Raw genomic sequence first — 19,374 nt, forward strand, 5'->3', positions numbered from 1 at the left:
TCTTACCTTGCCTGTCTCAAGATCATGGGGATACCTTCTAGAAGCTTCCTTATTTTACCTTTCTCATTTGGATATGTGCTATATCTGGAGTTGATTCTTATGTATGAAGTGATGTAGGGGTCATCCCCCCACCCCTCCTGTGGATAAATGATAGCCATCTGACCCAGTATCATTTAAAAAAGCTATTTTTCCCCACTACTATAGTTGACACCATTATTGTAAACCAGAAAATCTTACTTGTGTGGGTTTCTGGACCCTTGTCTCCTCCAATGGTCTCTCTGTGTGTGTACTAATACTAACCACGCTGCCTTAGTTACTGTGGCTTTAAAATAAAGTCTTGATTTTTGGTAGTGCAGTGCATGCACTCCAGGTTTCTTCTTCTTTAAGACTGCCTTGACTCTTTTTGGTCCTTTGCATTCCCATATAAATTCTAGAATTATCTTGCCAGTTTTAATAACACACATACACATGCCCCTGTTGAGATTTTGATTGAGAATGCATTGAGTCTGTAGATCAACTTGGGAAGAATTAATATCTTTATAATATGGAATTACTCCAAGCCCCAGGCAAGCAATGCTCTGCTCTCTGTCACTATAGTTTTGCCTTTTCTAGAAGTTACATATGAGTGGAATCATGAATTATGTAGTCTTATGCATCTGGTTATTGTTTTTGAAGTTCATGTGGCATGTATCAGTAATTCATTCCTTTTTATTCCTGAATGGTATTTCACTGATGAGTATATTACATTTGTTTATCCACTGACTTGTTAATAGATATTTGGATTGTTACCAGTTTTTAATTATTCTGAATAATGCTGCTATGGACATTCATATACATATTTTTGTTTGGACATGTGTTTTTCATTTCTTTTGTGTAGATATCTAGCAGTGGGTTGTGTGGTAAGTGTATTTTTAACTTTTTTAGGGAATCAAACCATTTTCCAAAATAGTACCATTTGACATCCCCATTAGCAATATGAGTGTTCCAGTTTCTTCACATCCTCAACTCTTGGTATTTTCTGTGTTTTAGATTTTGGCCGTTGTAATGAGCATGTTAGTGGTATCTCGTGGTTTTAACTCACATTTTTCCTAATGACTAATGATGCTGAGCATCTTTTCACATGCTCACTGGCCATTTGTGTCTCTTCTTTGGAGAAATGTCTATTCTAGTAGTTAACTGCTCCCCACACGCCCAACATACAATAATTACTATAGACATTTCTAAAAAGGAGAATAATAGGAGGTACAAAGAAGTCCATAGCAATTCTGAAATCCAGTTGGGTAAATGTTGGAAGTTCCTTAATTAAGGCTCAAGATCTGGGTATAATGCTCCATGTCTCTTGGCTCCTCCCGCTAGGTTTTTGATTCCATCTTCTGAGTTATCCTTTCTTTTTCATGAAAAATAGTAAGTGTTTGCGTTTCGGTAGTTTGTGCTTGCAGGTGAGTAGTTTTCTTAGTCTGCTTCCTTCCAGAAGAATTTTGGGGGTCCAGTGGTCCCTTTTCATTTTGTACTCTGTCCCTTTCAGTCCAAGGACAGTGATTTTGCTGATATAATTTCCTCAAAACCTTTGTAGACCTCCTGTGAATCCTATGTGTGTTCACTCCATTAGACAAAAGCCACATATACTCATCTCTTTTTAGGTTGGGTTACTTCTCAGAAGATTGAAGGACAGTGTCCTTAAGTTTTTCAGAAGCCCTGTTGTTTGAGATGCACACCCTTAATCTTTTTAAAGGTCTTTATGTATGAATGTACTCTGATGTATCACCTTTGATCTTTTTTAAAAAAAAATAAATTTATTTATTTATTTTATTTTTGGCTGCATTGGGTCTTCGTTGCTGTGTGAGGGCTTTCTCTAGTTGCGGCGAGCCGGGGCTACTCTTCGTTGCAGTGCACGGGCTTCTCGTTGTGGTGGCTTCTCTTGTTGTGGAGCATGGGCTTTAGGTGCACAGGCTTCAGTAGTTGTGGCTCGCGGGCTCTAGAGCGCAGGCTCGGTAGTTATGGTGCATGGGCTTGGTTGCTCCGCGGCATGTGGGATCTTCCTGGACCAGGGTTCGAACCCATGTCCCCTGCATTGGCAGGCTGATTCTTAACCACTGCGCCACCAGGGGAGCCCTGATCTTTTTGATCTTAACAAAAGGTTGTTGATTTGTACTGTTGGCTTAATCTCTCGGCAGTGCGCAAACTTAGCTTGGTGCCATTTCTTAATTGCTCATGTTTTGCCTCTGGAGAGATGGAGAATTTTTAAAATCATGAAGCCCCAGTTCCTTTTTCTTTAATTGTCCTTCACTTAACTTACTACTCTCCTCTTGCATCTTACTGTAAGCAGCAAGACATACTTTGCTTGGAAATCTACTTAGCTATAGCACTCACCCAATTCATTAGGCACGTTTTCTATTTCTCATGTTATTGAAGATGATGGGGTGGCTTTCTACCACTGTATAAAAAGGATTTCTCACTTCCTTTTGAGCCCTTACTGGCAATGTCCTCAAATTCCAGATTTCTACTAACAGCCTGTTGAAGTCAATTTCGTGTTTCTCTGGCACACTACTGAAAATCCTTCTAGACTCTGACCACTACCTGGTTCAAAAGACACTTCTGAATTTTTAGGCAGCACCTCACTTCCATGTACCCAAATCATTATTAGTTATCTATTGCTGTGTAACAAATTATTCCAAATCTTAGCAGCTTAAAGCAACAAACATTTATTTCATGAGCATAGCTGAGTTTTCTGGCTCAGGTTCTCTTATAAAGCTGAAATCAAAATATTGGCTGAGACTGTGGTCTCAGTTGAAGGTTTAACTGAGGGGATAATCCATTTCTGTTCTCACTTACGTGTTTAATAGGATTCAGTTATATGTGGGCTCTTGGTTTGGGGCCCTCAGTCTTCTATGGCTGTCATCCAGAGGCCTCATCCAGTTACTTGCTTCTGGACTTCTCTGTAGGACAGCCCACAATAGGGCAGCTGGCTTCCATCAGAGGAAGTAAGCAAGATGGAAGCCAGAGTCTTTTTTTTTTTTTTTTTTTTTTTTTTTGCAGTACACGGGCCTCTCACTGTTGTGGCCTCTCCCGTTGTGGAGCACAGGCTCCGGACGCGCAGGCTCAGCGGCCGTGGCTCACGGGCCCAGCCGCTCCGTGGCACGCGGGATCTTCCTGGACCAGGGCACGAACCCGTGTCCCCTGCGTTGGCAGGCGGACTCTCAACCACTGCGCCACCAGGGAAGCCCAAAGCCAGAGGGTTTTCATAAGGTAGTTTTCGAAGTGATAATCCATCACTTTTGCCAGATTCTGGTTATTAGAAGTAAGTCACTAGGTTCAGTCCACACTCAAGAAAAGGGCATTACACAAGGGATTTTGGGATAACTGGGAGGCATATTAGATATTGCCTGGCACAGGGTTCCCCAACCCCCAGGCTATGGACCGCTAACGGTCTGCAGCCTGTTAGGAACCGGGTCGCACAGCAGGAGGTGAGCGGTGGGCAAGTGAGCAACCTTCATCTGCTGCTCCCCGTCGGTCACATTATCACCTGAACCATTCCCCTCCCACCCCCCGTCCGTGGAAAAACTGCCCTCCACAAAACCGGTCCCTGGTGCCAAAAAGGTTGGGGACTGCTAGCCTAGCACATACCTCGGACAAGTACTAAAAGTATAATAGGCATACAACTAGAAAGAAATATAACTAGAGGGATTAAAATGGAATACAATGAAATAGTCAATGAACACAGTCAAAGGAGGTAGGGGAGAAAGAACAGGAACAAAGAAAGATGGGACAAATGTAAAACCAATAGCAAAATGGCAGAGTAAATAGAACCATATCAATGATTACGTTAAATGTAAATGGACTCAACACTCTAATCTAAAGGTAGTGGTTGTTAGACTGGATCAAAAAGCATGAACAAACTGTATGTTGTCTGTAAGAGACATACATACAAGGACAAGTAAATTAAAACTAAAAGGATGTAAAGAGATGTGTAATGGGAGCAACAAACATAAGAAAGCTGGAATGGCCATATTAAATATCAGATAAAATAGACTTTAAGACAAGGAGAATTACCAGAGATGAATAGAATCATTTTGTAATGATACAGGGGTCAATTCATAACCATGACATAACAGTTATAAGTGTATATGCATCAAATAATAGAGCTTCAAAAATACGTGTAGCAAAGGAACCTCCATACTGTTCTCCATAGTGGTTGTATCAATTTACATTCCTACCAACAGTACAGGAGGGTTCCCTTTTCACCACACCCTTTCCAGAATTTATTGTTTCTAGATTTTTTTGATGATGGCCATTCTGACCAGTGTGAGGTGATACCTCATTGTAGTTTTGATTTGCATTTCTCTAATAATTAGTGATGTTGAGCATCTTTTCATGTGCCTTTTGGCCATCTGTATGTCTTCCTTGGTGAAATGTCTATTTAGGTCTTCCGCCCATTTTTTAACTGGATTGTTTGTTTTTTTTGATATTGAGCTCCATGAGCTGTTTGTATATTTTGGAGATTAATCCTTTGTCCGTTGTTTCATTTGCAAATATTTTCTCCCATTCTGAGGGTTGTCTTTTCATCTTGTTTATGGTTTCCTTTGCTGTGCAAAAGGTTTGAAGTTTTATTAGGTTCCATTTGTTTATTTTTATTTTTATTTCTGTTACTCTAGGAAGTGGGTCAAAAAAGATCTTGCTGTGGTTTATGTCAAAGAATGCTTTTCCTTTGTTTTCCTCTAAGAGTTTTATAGTATCTGGTCTTATATTTAGGTCTTTAATCCATTTTGAGTTTATTTTTGTGTATGGTGTTAGGTACTGTTCTAATTTCATTCTTTTACATGTAGCTGTGCAGTTTTCCCAGAACCACTTATTGAAGACACTGTCTTTTCTCCATTATATGTTCTTGCCTCCTTTGTCATAAATTAGGTGCCCATATGTGAGTGGGTTTATCTCTGGGCTTTCTATCTGTTGATCTATATTTCTGTTTTTGTGCTAGTACCATACGGTTTTGATTACTGTAGCTTTGTGGTATAGTCTGAAATTGGGGAGCCTGATTCCCCCAGCTCCATTAAAAATAGAATTATCATATGACCCAGCAATCCCACTACTGGGCAAATATCTTGAGAAAACCATAATTCAAAAAGAGACATGTACCACAGTGTTCATTGCAGCACTATTTACAATAGCCAGGACATGGAAGCAACCTACATGTCCATTGACAGATGAATGGATAAAGAAGATGTGGTACATATATATAATGGAATATTACTCAGCCATAAAAAGAAATGAAATTGAGTTATTTGTAGTGAGGTGGATGGACCTAGAGTCTTCATACAGGGTGAAGTAAGTCAGAAAGAGACAAACAAATACTGTATGGTAACACATATATATGGAACCAAAAAAAAATGGTACTGATGAACCAAGTGGCAGGGCAGGAATAAAGACATAGACGTAGAGAATGAACATGAGGACACAGTGTGGGGAGGGGAAAGCTGGGGCGAAGTAAGAGCAGCATCGACATATATACACTACCGGATGTAAAATAGTTAGCTAGTGGGAAGCAGCAGCATAGCACAGGGAGATCAGCTCGGTGCTTTGCGATGACCTAGAGGGGTGGGATAGGGAGGGTGGGAGGGAGATGCAAGAGGGAGGAGATATGGGGATATATGTATGCATATGGCTGATTCACTTTGTTGTACAACAGAAACTAACACAGTATTGTGAAGCAATTATACTCCAGTAAAGATCTGTTTTTAAAAAAAAATACATGTACCAAAAAGTAACAAGAGCTAAAGAGAGACATAGACAAATCTACAGCCATTGTTGCAGATTTTAACATCCCTTTCTTAGGAATTACGGAGCAACATGACCAAAGAATCAACAAGGATTTAGAAGATTTGAACAATACTCTGAGCTACCTCAACCTAGTTGACATCTAAGAAATACCCCATCCAATAAGTGCAGATTACACATTCTTCAAGTGCACATGGTATGTTCATCGGGATAAGTCACGTCTGGGTCGTAAAAGAAATTCAGTTGGTCTCAAAGGATGGAAGTCACACGGAGCATGTTTTCTGATCTCATCGGAATTTAATAAGAAACAATTATAGTACATCCAGAAAAGCCGTCAAACGTTTATAAATTAAAAAAATTCACTTCTAAATAACCTATTTGTCACGAAAGAAATCACAAGGGTTTATAGAAATTTTGAACCAAATGATAAAGAAAATACAACATATCAAAATTTATGAGATGCAGCTTAGAGGGAAATTTAGAGTTTTTAATGCTTGTGTCAGAAAAGAAGAAAAATCCAAAATCAGTGGTCACAACTTCTCCCTTTGGAAGATGGAAGAATAAGAGCTGAGTGAATCCAGTGTAAGCAGAATGAAGGAAATAAAATAGATAAGAGTGGAAATCAGTGCAACAGGAAAACAATAAAGTCAATGGAGGCAAACATTGTTTTTTTTTTTAAGTTAAATAAAATTGATAAATTCTAGTTAGACTCATGAAATAAAAAGAGAGAAATACATTGGTAAATATAAAAACCTGTAGAATGGTAATTCTGGTTTACAACTCCACTTTTTATTTTTTATAGGGTTACAAAGGCAGTTGAATAAAATGATATCCAACTATATGCTACCTACAAGGGACAAGGGACTCACTTTAGATCTAAGGACACATCCAAGTTGAAAGTGAAAGGATGGAAAAGATATTCCATGCAAATAGTAACCAAAAGAGGGCAGGAGTGGATTTGTATTATAAGAAATAGATTAAGTAATAACCTGTTACAAGAGACAAAGAATGAACTTATATAATGATGAAAGGGTCAATGAACCAGGAAGATATAACAGTTATACACATACATGCACCAAACATCAGAAGTCTTAAATATATGAGTCAAACATCAACAGAATGGAGGGAGAAATAGCTCTACAATAGTGGTAAGAAAACTTCAGTACCACACATTCAGTGATGGTTAGAACAATCAGAAGATCATAAAGAAACAGAGGACTTGAACAACACTGCAGGCCAATTTGACCAAACCAATATATAGAGAACATTCCATCCAACAGCAGTAGAATACATTTTTCTCAAGTGCACATGGAATATTCTCCAGGATAAAACCATTTGATAGTCCACAAAACCAGTTTTAATATATTTTAAAAGATTGAAATCATACAGAGTATCTTTGCTGATCAAACTGTAGGGAAACTAGGAATCAATAGTAAAACTGGAAAATTCATAAATATGTGGAAATTAAATAACACACTCATAGTCAAGAAGTCAAAAAAGAAATCAAAAGGGAAATCAGAAAATATCTTGAGACAAATGAAAATGAAAACACAACATACCAAAACTTATGGGATGCAGTGAAAGCAGTGCTATGAGGGGAATTTATAGTTGTAAAATCTTACATTAAAAAAGAAAAATCTGACATCAGCAACCTAAATTTACATCTTAAGGAACTAGGAAAAGAACAAACTCTGAAGCTAGCAGAAGAAAGGAAATAAAACAGAAAATGGGAAAACATTAGAGAAAATCATGGAAACCACTAGAAAAAAAAGAAGACAACTGAAATCAGACATGAAAGAAGAGACATTGTAACTGATTTTACAGAAATAAAACATTATAAGTGAGTACAATGAGCAGTCGTAAACCAACACATTGGGTAGCCTAGATGAAGTGGATAATTTCCTAGAAACACAGTCTACCAAGACTGAATCATGAAGAAATAGAAAACCTATTTCTATTTCTAGAACAGACCTATAACTAGTAAGGAGATTGAAGCAGTATTCAAAAACCTTCCAACAAAGAAAAGCCTAGGACCAGATAGCTTCACTGGTGAATTCTGTCAAACATTTAAAGAATAGTTAACACCAATCCAAACTCTTAAACTCTTCCAAAATTGAAGAGGAGGGAATACTTCCAGCTTCATGGTATGAGGCCAGCATTACTGTGATACCAAAGCCAGACAAAGACACTACAAGAAAACTACAAACCAATATTCCTGATGAATATTGATGGAAAAACCCTGAAAAAAATACTAGCAAACAATTCAACAGAACATTAAAAGGATTATACACCATGACAAAGTGGGATATATTCACGGAATGCAAGGAAAATTTGACAAATGAAACAATCATTATAGTACACCACATTAACAGAATGATGGAAAAGAAACACGTGATCATCTCAATTGATGCAGAAAAAGCATGTGACAAAATTTAACACTCTTTCATGATAAAAATACTTGACAGACTATGAATAGAAGGAAACTACCTCAAAAGAATAAAGGCCGTATATGAAAAGCCCACAGCTAACAGCATACATAAGAGTGAAAGCAAAAGTTTTACCTTTAAGAGCAGTAGTAAGACAGGGATGCCCACTCTCATCACTTCTATTCAACATAGTACTGGAAGTCCTAACCAGAGCAATGAGGCAAGAAAAAGAAAAGTCATCGAAATTGAAAAGAGAAGAAAAATGATCTCTGTTCACAAATGATATAATCTTACATACAGAAAACTAAATATTCCACAAAAAACTATTAGAACTAATAAACAAATTCAATAAAGTAGCAGGATACAAAACCAACAAATAAAAATCAGTCACAATTTTATACAGTAACAGTGAACAATCTGAAAAGGAAATTAAGAAGACAGTTCCATTTACAACAGTGTCAAAAAGAATAAAATACTTAGGAATAAACTTAACCAAGGACTTGTACACTAAAAACACTACAAAATATTGTTGAGAGGAATTTAAAAAGACACCAGTAAATGGAAAGACATGAGTTCATGGATTGGAAGACTTAATATTATTAAGATGTACAATACAACCCAAAGTGATATATTGAATAATATTGGGTTGGGTAACATGGGAAACCCGAATGAACGTTTTGGCCAACCCAATACAATCCCTATCAAAATTCCAGTGGCTTTTTTTTTCAGAAAAGGAAAAATACTTCCTAAAAGTCATATGGAATCTCAAGTGACACTGAATAGCTGAAACAGTCTTGGAAAAGAAAAGCAAAACTGGAATTCTAACATTTTCTAATTTCAAAACTTCCTACAATGCCACAGTAATCTAAACAGTGTCGTGCTATCCTCAAAGGATAGAGTGAGCTTTCTGCACCAGTGTGCAGTTTTAATCTTACCTCCCTTCTAGTAGCTAGCACCTCATAATAGAGATTAGAGGTGTGGAAAGAAGAAGAGGTAAAAAGTGGCTATAAAATTGCTAGAGTTGAAAAAAAAACATCAGAAATGTTACAACCATGTAAATATTTTGGATATAGCAAGGATGGATTTCCCAACCCAGGTATAGTAGTCTTCCTGTTTCTGGGAAACAAGGCTATTTTGCAGGACGGTCAATGCTGATGCTAGTCTAAGATACATGAAGGAAAGAGAGAACTGTACACAACCCTACAGTTCACTTTCACATTTGGTGTTTGTGCTGGGAAATGTGGGAAGCTAGATCTGTTGCCAGTTTTATTTACCTTTTGTAATGAACATATTTTTTTTTTGCATTTTAAATAAAAAATAACTAGCAGTTTTTGAATTAAATAAGTTTCTTGCTTGGCTATACTGAGATGCTAAATTCACTTGGAGAGAGCACCAAAAATATATATAAGTCCACACACCTTTGGAGATTCTAGTAGTTCTTTGTACTCGATATTTGTTGAAGCAAAGAGGAAATGTACCCAAACCAACCTCTATACAAAGGACAGACAGCACTGTAAATGTGAGTGTGCCCGTTAACACATAATACATTGACCAAATTTGGTAAGCGAGGCACCACAATTTGTCAGTGTTAATGATATAGAGGCCACGGTACTTAGGTACCTGTATGTAGCAATCAATAAAGCGTTTTTTTTTTCCTTATGACTTCATGTTTTATGAAGATGATGCAAAGACTGTTGGGAATGATCTTTAACAAACTATAGAAGGGGTGTCGTCTGCTCTGATATCAGTCTGTGGTTCCTATTCACAAAGCTCCTTGAGGAGAGAGACTGTCTTGCTCACAATTATATTCCTAAGGCCTGTCAGTGTACCATGGAGCACAGTTAATAACTCAGTTATTTGTTAAATGAATATGAATGAATGAACAAATTAATGATTGGATAAATTAGTAAAAAAGTCTGGTACTGGCATAAAGACAGACATATAGACTAATAGATTAGAATAGAGAGCCCAGAGATAAGCCCTTGCATATATGGTCAAATGATTTTTGACAAGGGTGCCAAGACCATTCAATAGGAAAAGGACAGTCTTTTCAACAAATGGCGTGGCAAAACTGGATATTCACATGCAAAAGAATGAAGTAGGACTCTTACTTTTTACTATATATAAAAATTAAGTGGGCTTCCCTGGTGGTTCGGTGGTTGAGAGTCCGCCTGCCGATGCAGGGGACGCAGGTTCGTGCCCCGGTCCGGGAAGATCCCACATGCCGCGGAGCGGCTGGGCCCGTGAGCCATGGCCACTGAGGCTGCGCGTCCGGAGCCTGTGCTCTGCAACGGGAGAGCCCACAATGGTGAGAGGCCCGCGTAACGCAAAAAACAAAAACAAAAACAAAAAAATTAACGCAAAATGGATCAAATACCTAAAGGTAAATATCGGGGGAAAGCTTTATGACGATGGATTTGGCATTGATTTATTGGATATGATACCAAAAGCACAAGCAGCAACCAAAAAAAGCTGTAGATAAATTGGACCATGTCAAAATTAAAAACTTTAGTGCATCAAAGGACGCAATCAGCAGAGTGAAAAGGCAACCCATGGAATGGGAGAAAATATTTGCGAATCACCTACCTGAAAAAGGGTTGATATCCAGAGTATGTGAAGAACCCCACAATTCAACAACAACAAAAACAAACAACCTGATTAAAAAGTGGGCAAAGGACTTGAATAGACATTTCTCCAAAAAATTGATCAGTAATCATTCTGGAAATGCAAGTCAAAACCATAATGAGATGCCATCTATTAGGATGGCTACTATAAAACAAACAAACAAAACAAGTGTTTGGCAAGGATGTGGAGAAGTTGGACCCCTCTGTGCTGTTGGTGGGCATGTAAAATAGTGTAGCTGTGGTTGAACACCGTCAGCAGCTCATCAAAAAAATTAAAAATACAATTACCATATCATACAGAAATCCCACTTCCATGTATATATCCAAAATAATTGAAAACAGGGACCCAAACAGATACTTGTATAGCCTTGTACATAGCATCATTATTTTCAGTAGCCAAAAGATGGAAGCACCCCAAGTATCCGTCAATGGCTGAATGCATAAAAATGTGGCATATGATACAATGGAATATTCTTGAGCCTTAAAAAGGAAGGAAATTCTGACCCATGTTACAACATGGGTGAACCTTGAAGGTATTATGCTAAGGCAGATAAGCCAGTCACAGAATGAAAAATACTGTATGATTCCACTTATATGAAGTATAAATTCATAGAGGCAGAAAGTAGAATGGTGTTTGCCAGGGGCTGAGGGGAGAGGAGAAAGGGAAGTTACTGTTTAATAGGTAAGGTGTTTCTGTCTTGGGAAGATGGAACAACTCTAGAGATGGATGGTGATGGTGGTAGCACAACACTGTGATTGTACTTCCAACCACTGAACTGAACACTTAAAAGTGGTTAAGAAAAAAAAAAAAGTGGTTAAGATGGTAAATTTTATGTTCCATGTATTTTGCCACAGTTAAAAATATAAAATGGGAGAGAAAACACAAATTCGCAATGTCAGGAATGAATGAAAGAGGAGGCTCCACACAGATCCTACAGACATTCAGAATACGATGAGGTGGGAATTCCCTTGTGGTCCAGTGGTTACGACTCCTCACTTTCACTGCTAGGGGCCCGGGTTCGATCCCTGGTCAGGGAAGTAAGATCCTGCAAGCACGTGGCATGGCCAAAAAAAAAAAAGTATAATGAGGCTATTATAAACAACTTTGTATCAGTGAAAATTTGGATGAAATAGAAGAATTCCTTAAAAGACAAGAAGAAATGGGGAATCTGAGTATCCCTATAGTTAACCAAAGAAGTTTATTTTATAATTAACTACCTTCCTATAAAGAAATCTGTAAGCCCAGATGGTTTCCTTGGTGAATTCTATCAGGCTTTTATGGAAGAAATGATATCATCCTACATGAATTTTTTTCAGGAAATAGAGAAAGAGGGAATGCTTCCCAACTCACTTTGTTAAGTCTGTATTACTTTGTTTTCAAAAGAAGACAGACATTCCCAGAATGTAAAACTACATACCAATATTCCTGCATGAATATAGATTTTAAAATTCTTAATTAGCATATTGTATCCAGAAAATATACAAAGGGTATTATATCATGAATAGATGGTGCTCCTTGCATATAGAGAAAATATTCTAAATACATATATCTGATAAATGATTTGTGTCTAGAGTATGTGCAACTCAAGGAAAAGTAGACAACAACCCAATTAATGTGCAAAAGATTTTACAGACACTTCACAAAGTGTATATATAAATAAATGGCTAATGTACACACATGAAAAGATGGACAACATCATCCTTTATCAGGGAAATGAAAATTATAAAGCACAATTGTGATACCACTATACACCCATTAGAATGGCTAAAATGATAAAGACAGAAAACCAAGTATGGTGACAATGAGATGAAACTGGAAGTCTCATACAGCATTAATGGGCATATAAAGTGCCCCCGCCACTTTGGAAAACAGTTTACCAATTTCTTACAAAGTTTTAGGTAATTTACCACATGACCTCACAATTCTATTCCTACATGTCAAGAGAAATGAAAATGTATGTCAACATAAATTCTTGAATGTCCGTAGCAGCTTTATTCATAATAGCCAGATGTGGAGACAAGTGTCCATCAGTACATGAATCAAAAAAGAAATTAAGGTTCATGCATATAATGGAATACTTCTAATCAATAAAAAGAAATGAACTTTGATACATGCAACAACATGGCTAAATCTCTTCCTGAGTGAGAGGAGCCAGACATAAAAAGTGCATTCTGTTTGCTTCCATATATAAGAGATTCTGCGAAATGCAGGTTGCCTGGGTTTGTGGGAGGGAGTAGATTGCTTGCCAGGGAGGCCAAGAGAACTTCTGGGTGTGATGGAAAGAATCTGTATCTTCATTGTACTGGTTACACAGGTATATGCATTTGTCGGAACTCTACATTTTAAATGGGTATGGCTTTATGGTACATAAATTATACTTCAGTAAACCTAATAAAAGTCATATCTAGGTGTAGGTGAGACTTTCCTGGTGTGGCTTCTTCCATTGTAAACACCTGTGAACTAAAGTTGTAAGTTACCTCCCCCCCACCCCCCCAGTGGTGAGAGAGGGACTGGAGAATTCCCATTTAAAAAACAGGGAAAATGGGAGACACAAACCAATGACAGTTCCATAGAAATTCTGAAATCTAGCAGGTGCTGATTGCCAGTTTCTTGATTAGGGCTTAGTGCTGCTTCCTGGAAGTGTTCTTCATGGTTCTCTGCTCTGTCTTTTGGGTTCTTGACTTTTCCTTCTGAATTATCTTTTTTTTTTTTTTTTTTGCTTTTTAACAGAAGCAATGATTTGTTTTAAGCTGAGTAGTTTTCTCAGGCTGCCTCCTGTTTATAGGAATTTGGGGAACCAAATGCCTCTTTTCACTTTTTTTTTTTAATTTTTAAAAATTATTTTTGGTTGCATTGGGTCTTCATTGCTGTGCGCGGGCTCCCTCTAGTTGCGGCGAGCAGGGGTTACTCTTCATTGCGGTGCGCGGGCTTCTCACTGCAGTGGCTTCTCTTGTTGCGGAGCACGGGCTGTAGGGCGTGCGGGCTTCAGTAGTTGTAGCACGAGGGCTCAGTAGTTGTGGCGCACGGGCTTAGTTGCTCCGTGGCATGTGGGATCTTCCCGGACCAGGGATCAAACCCGTGTCCCCTGCATTGGCAGGCGGATTCTTAACCACTGCGCCCCCTCTTTTCACTTTGAACTCTGTCCTTTCATACGACGAGTCTAGTTCCTTGGCTTTGAGGCCATGTCTGTGTTCCTTGCCTTTCCAGGGCACAAAGCTTCTTATAAGCCAGAGCTTTCCAAAGTGGTCACCAGCACTGATTTTCAGCTTCTTCTCAAGAACAAGGAACTCCATCCCTGCTTTTGGTTTCTTGATGAGTTTGACTTTGTCCTTCTACTTAGAGGAACTTTGATTCTCTCCTACTTGTCCAGAGTCATATTTCCTGCTCTTTCTAGCTGTCTCTGAAACCAGAGCCTGGCAGACCTTCAGTTCCTGTCCTTTTTATGACATTACATTTTTTAAAATTAAAGTATAGTTGATTTACGATATTAGATTAGTTTCAGGCATACTACTAGTGATTCGGTATTTTTATAGATTATATTCCATTTAAAGTTATTATAAAATATTGGCTATATTCCCTGTGCTGTACAATATATTCTTGTATCTTATTTATTTTATACATAGTGGTTTGTACCTCTTAATCCCCTCCTCCTACCTTGTCCCTCCCCCCACCCCTCTCGCTACTGGTAACAATTAGCTTGTGAGTCTGTTTCTGTTTTGTTATATTTGTTTGCTTTGTTTTTTAGATTTCACACATAAATGATAACATTCAGTGTTTGCCTTTCTGTGTCTAACTTATTTCATTCAGCATAATACATTTTAGGTCCATCCATGTTGTTGCAAAGGGCAAAATTTTATTCCTTTTTATGGCTGAGTAGTATTCCATTGTATATATGTACCACACCTTCATCCATTCATCTGTTGATGGACACCTAGGTTGCTTCCATGTCTTGGCTATTGTAAATAGTGCTGCTGTGAACATTGGGGTGCATGTATCTTTTTGAATTAGTGTTTTCATTTTCTTTGCATGTATACCCAGGAGTGGAATTGCTGGATCATATGGTAGTTCTATTTTTAGTGTTTTGAGGACGATCCTTACTGTTCTCCATAGTGGCTCCACCAATTTACATACCCACTAACAGGGTGCTAGGTTTTCTTTTTTCCACATCCTCACCAACATTTATTTGTGGTCTTTTTGACAATAGCATGGCATTACATTTTTTGGGGTTTTTTGGGCATTGCATTTTTGTCCGAGCTAAAAGAGATGTTCTAGGTTGTTCCTTTAGGTTTTTCTCCAATGCAGTCTTGACTGGCATTGTCACTATTTCTTTAATTATTATTTTCCCAGTTTCTGTTTTATTTATGCCTTCTGGAATTCATATTATTTTGATATGAGAGATTTTGAATTTATCTTCCTTATCTGTTGCATTTTTATTTATTATATTCATCCCTTAATTTTTTTGTGTGTTCTCAGAATATTTCTTGAAGTAGTTTTCTAAGTCACTGATTTGATTTTATGCTATATTTTATCTGCCATTCTCTTCTTACATTGTGGTTTTAAAATTTGGTAATCATGTTTTTCATTTTTAAGCACATTTTTATGATCACAGATTGTTTATTTCCTTTTTATATCTGAAATGTCTACTTGAATCACATTGAGGACACAAATTAAAAAGACATTTTAGAAATTTTCCATATGTATAAGTTTCTTTTGCAGGAAGAAATTCAGTCAGTCTTTGTTTAGGCTTTTAAAGCTTATTATGTGTCTCATTACTTATCTCTTTATTTTTATAGTGACAAGTCTATGTTTCTGTAGTATTTGGAATCAGCAAAGATGCTGGGAGAATGTTTCTGGATTGTCGTTGAAGTATTTTAGCATTAGGAAAAAGTGAAAGGGGAAACTTACATTTCCTCTAGTTTTCCTCCTCCAGAGGAGGAAGGAGGCACTGGCATGCCAGGGAATCTTACTCATACACCGAGACCCTGCTTTCTGGGCTAGCTTGGCACCCACACGTGAATGAGCCACAGTCCCTCCTCCTCATTGGCACAAACTCCGTAGTCCTGACCTCGCTGTCATCGTGTCCCCCGTACCAACGGTAGGCTGTCTTCATAAGCACCATGACTTGCTATTTATTCTCTGTGGCAGGCAGCGCCTGCTGTTCTTCCTAAAGGATAACACAGGGTTAAGCTTTGCCCCCTGCCCTCTGTCTCCCTGTTCACCCTGACCTCCAGCCCCATCACTGTGAATCTGAGCCGTCTTTGTGCCTCCTTAGAGTTCCAGTTAATTGTGTTTCCAGCTGGAGTCATTATCAGTGGCAAGAGATGAAACTTCTGTGCTTAATGCCCCATGCTTCTTGTGCCAGCTGGATCTTAGCAATGATACTGACCTCCTTCTTTAGTTGGCTCAACTGCCTTCACAAGAAGCTGACTTCAGCAATGCCTCTGCTTTACTTGGCCTGCACTGGAGCATGTTTCAGGGGAAATAGAATGAATTTAGTTTGGGGCATGTTGAATTGGAGGTAGGGCTATTCAGTTTGTATTTGCAATGGGGTTGGAGGCCAAGAGAGCAGTTTGGGCTGGAGATGTAGATTGGTAATCAGAGCTTCTCCTTATTATTTGAAAAACTAATAGTATATTGGATTGACCAGGGAAAGCACATAAAAGGAAAATAAATATGGTTAGACACAGAACCCCAGGGATTATAGCATGTATGAGATGGGCAGAGAAAGAAAAGCTAGTGAAAAAGCTGTGAAGGAGGTTTCTAAAGGACCGGATAGGAACCGGGAAAGAATGGTTCTGTGGAGCCAATAAATGTGGCACCTTTAAAGCCCCACCCCTAATGTCTTAGTGCGAGCAGCCAGGGTAGGAACAGATGGCGGCTCATTTGCTTGAGCACCTAGGAGATCAGTGCTGACTTTACTTACAGCACTTTCAGGATGAGTGGAAGTCAGATTGTAGTTGATTGGAGAGGACATGGCAGGGTAGGACATAGATTCAATAACTTATTTTGAAAATTTACTAAGAAGGGAAAGAGGTAGGATCGTTACAGAAGACAGCTACATGTGACTTAAAAGGATGTGTTGTTTCATGTATGCACCCTGTGTAATAAGTAGATAAATGTTTCAGTCCTCTTTTTATTAATATTTTCTATGAGAAGAATTACTTTTAATATTTAAGCATTTTTCAATTTTTAAGTATCACTCTTTTTATGATTGTTTAATCTATTCTTAAAGAAGAACAGGCCACTACTTAGTATGGTATATCAGGGTGTCTCTTCCCACATACTAAGTTTTAAATGCTTTATATCAGCTCAAGCACACTGGCTGATGAGATTATTCTCAAAATATTACTTTATCTCCTTTTCTCATTTATTTTTAAGTATTTGGATATCTGGACTACTGAGTAGGGGTATTAAAAAAAGCTACAGCTCTCTTTAAAACAACTTTTTCAGACATTCTCAATTACGTGGTAACTAGTCTAAGGAATGTTATTCTGTCAGTGTTAACTACCAAAAAACACATTAATTTTAATCTTGTCTTTTTGAACTACTGTTCCGTCTTTTGAGAATACTTAGTATGACCCACAACTTGTGAAGGAAATCCTGATATGGCTAGTGGTTGAAAGTCAGTGGCTTTAATTCATTAAATAGTGGTTAGTTTTCGTTTTGTGTCTCTTGAAGTAACCATTCAGAGAATAGATATTTGTAATCATGGAACTTCCATTGAAGTAGCTCCAATAGAAATATATGGGAGAGAAGTGGACATGAAGGGAAGTCAAATATTTTCTTAGGAAACTAGATTCCCCAGGGTAATGGATAAAGTAATTTATCCATTATCCTTGGTAGTATAAAAATATGGCAGTACAGGAAGATGATTGCACCAGGTGCCATCCACATAATCCAGTTAAAGAGTTAACAATATCTCATCGTATGTGTCTACCACTTCTGCTCTGTCCATTTCTCTGTTAATGGATATTTGGGTTGTTTCCATATCTTCAGCATAGTGCCTAGATAACAATGTAGTATTGTGCTCTTCAAATTTGTTAAAAGGATAGACCTCATATTAAGTGTTCTTACAACAAAACAAAAACAAAGGGTCACAGGGAAACTCTGGGAAGTATTGGATATGTCTGTTACCTTGATTGTGGTGATGGTATCACAGGTGTTTGCGTATGTTCAACCTCATTGCACACAGTCAATATGTTCAGCTCTTTGTATGTCAGTTATACCTCAATAGAGCTCTTTTTTAAAAAAGAAAAAATGTATGGGAGACTCTAGCCTAGAGTATTGAGAATGGCACTTTTTGTACTATATTTTATATTGGAGAAAAATCTTTTTGTTCTAATTCATCTGGAAGCTTAAACTATTTTCCTGTTTATGCTCTACTTATGTTTTACCTAAATTAACATGGCATATTTTTAAATTTAGGACTTTGATTTATCTGTGGTTTCTGAGATGGCTTCAAATTAATTAGACTTTCAGCTATGTGAAAGTTTTGTTATTTTATATATTTTAAGACTTCATCATGATGTGAAACATGAATCCAACAAAACTTGCTAACCTTTGAAAACAATTATCTTCTCTGAGACTGTATGCTTCAGTTTTTCTCTTCCCACACGTAGGAAAAGGGGAAATGCATGTGGTTTATTATAGTCCCACTTAACAAGAGCATTTGTTTGTAAGCAAGCATGTGGCATTTAGGTGACATTTTACTTATAGTTTAATAAATACAAGTGGTTATTATTCGTATTTCTTTTTTCTTTGCTATTGAAACGTCATTGTTAATATAAACAGTCATCTCATTTCCAAAAGGAAAGGAATATTGTAGTCCTAGATTTGAATACCCCTGTGTCCTCTGAATTCCCCCAATTCTGACTGTGACTGTTTTGGTCTCTCAATAGGGAACAATGCATTGCAAAGCTCCAAACCAGATCACAGTCTATGAGTCCAACCTACAGAGATGATGGACAGATTATTACCCCAAGGAGTTATGTAAGATCAGATTCTACTTTTGTTTTTTTTGTTTGTTTGCTTCTTGTTTTAAAATATCTCCACATAGGGCTTTCCTGGTGGCGCAGTGGTTGGGAGTCCGCCTGCCGATGCAGGGGACACGGGTTCGTGTCCCGGTTCAGGAGGATCCCACATGCCGCGGAGCGGCTGGGCCCGTGAGCCATGGCCGCTGAGCCTGTGTGTCCGGAGCCTGTGCTCCGCGATGGGAGAGGCCCCAACAGTGAGAGGCCCGCGTACCGCAAAAAAAAAAAAAATCTCCACATATTTTTAGTTTCATATTGTTAAATTCCAACGATTACTTACAAACAATAAAGTCTGAAGGTTTTGGTGAATATCCTGGTTTCAAAGAAAGTGGTGTATTTGGTATGTTCCATAGCGTTCCTTCTGCTTTCTCAAAGATTGTGAGGCATCGTGTTAATCAGTCTATCATTTTTCCTGTGCATTGAAGAATAACTTTGAAAAGGTTTTGTTTTTTAGTTAACTTTTCCCCTTTTACTCAGTATATGTCTAAAAATGATTAGACGCACAATGGTCATAAACTTAA

The 19,374-nt window shown here is 37.9% G+C and overlaps 1 protein-coding gene across 2 annotated transcripts in view; it reads left to right on the top strand.

Annotated features, from left to right (window-relative positions):
- The window catches only part of CEP112 (centrosomal protein 112), a 418,975-nt gene that overhangs the window by 21,468 nt on the left and 378,133 nt on the right, over positions 1-19,374 (top strand). For both annotated transcript variants that reach the window (XM_082679947.1, XM_082679948.1), the window contains exon 5: positions 18,722-18,812. In XM_082679947.1, coding sequence (XP_082536073.1) covers positions 18,722-18,812 — 91 coding nt within the window. The remainder of the gene's footprint in view (positions 1-18,721; positions 18,813-19,374) is intronic.

The sequence above is a fragment of the Grampus griseus genome (assembly GCF_964374135.1).
Source record: "Grampus griseus genome assembly, chromosome: 20".
Lineage (NCBI taxonomy): Eukaryota > Metazoa > Chordata > Mammalia > Artiodactyla > Delphinidae > Grampus > Grampus griseus.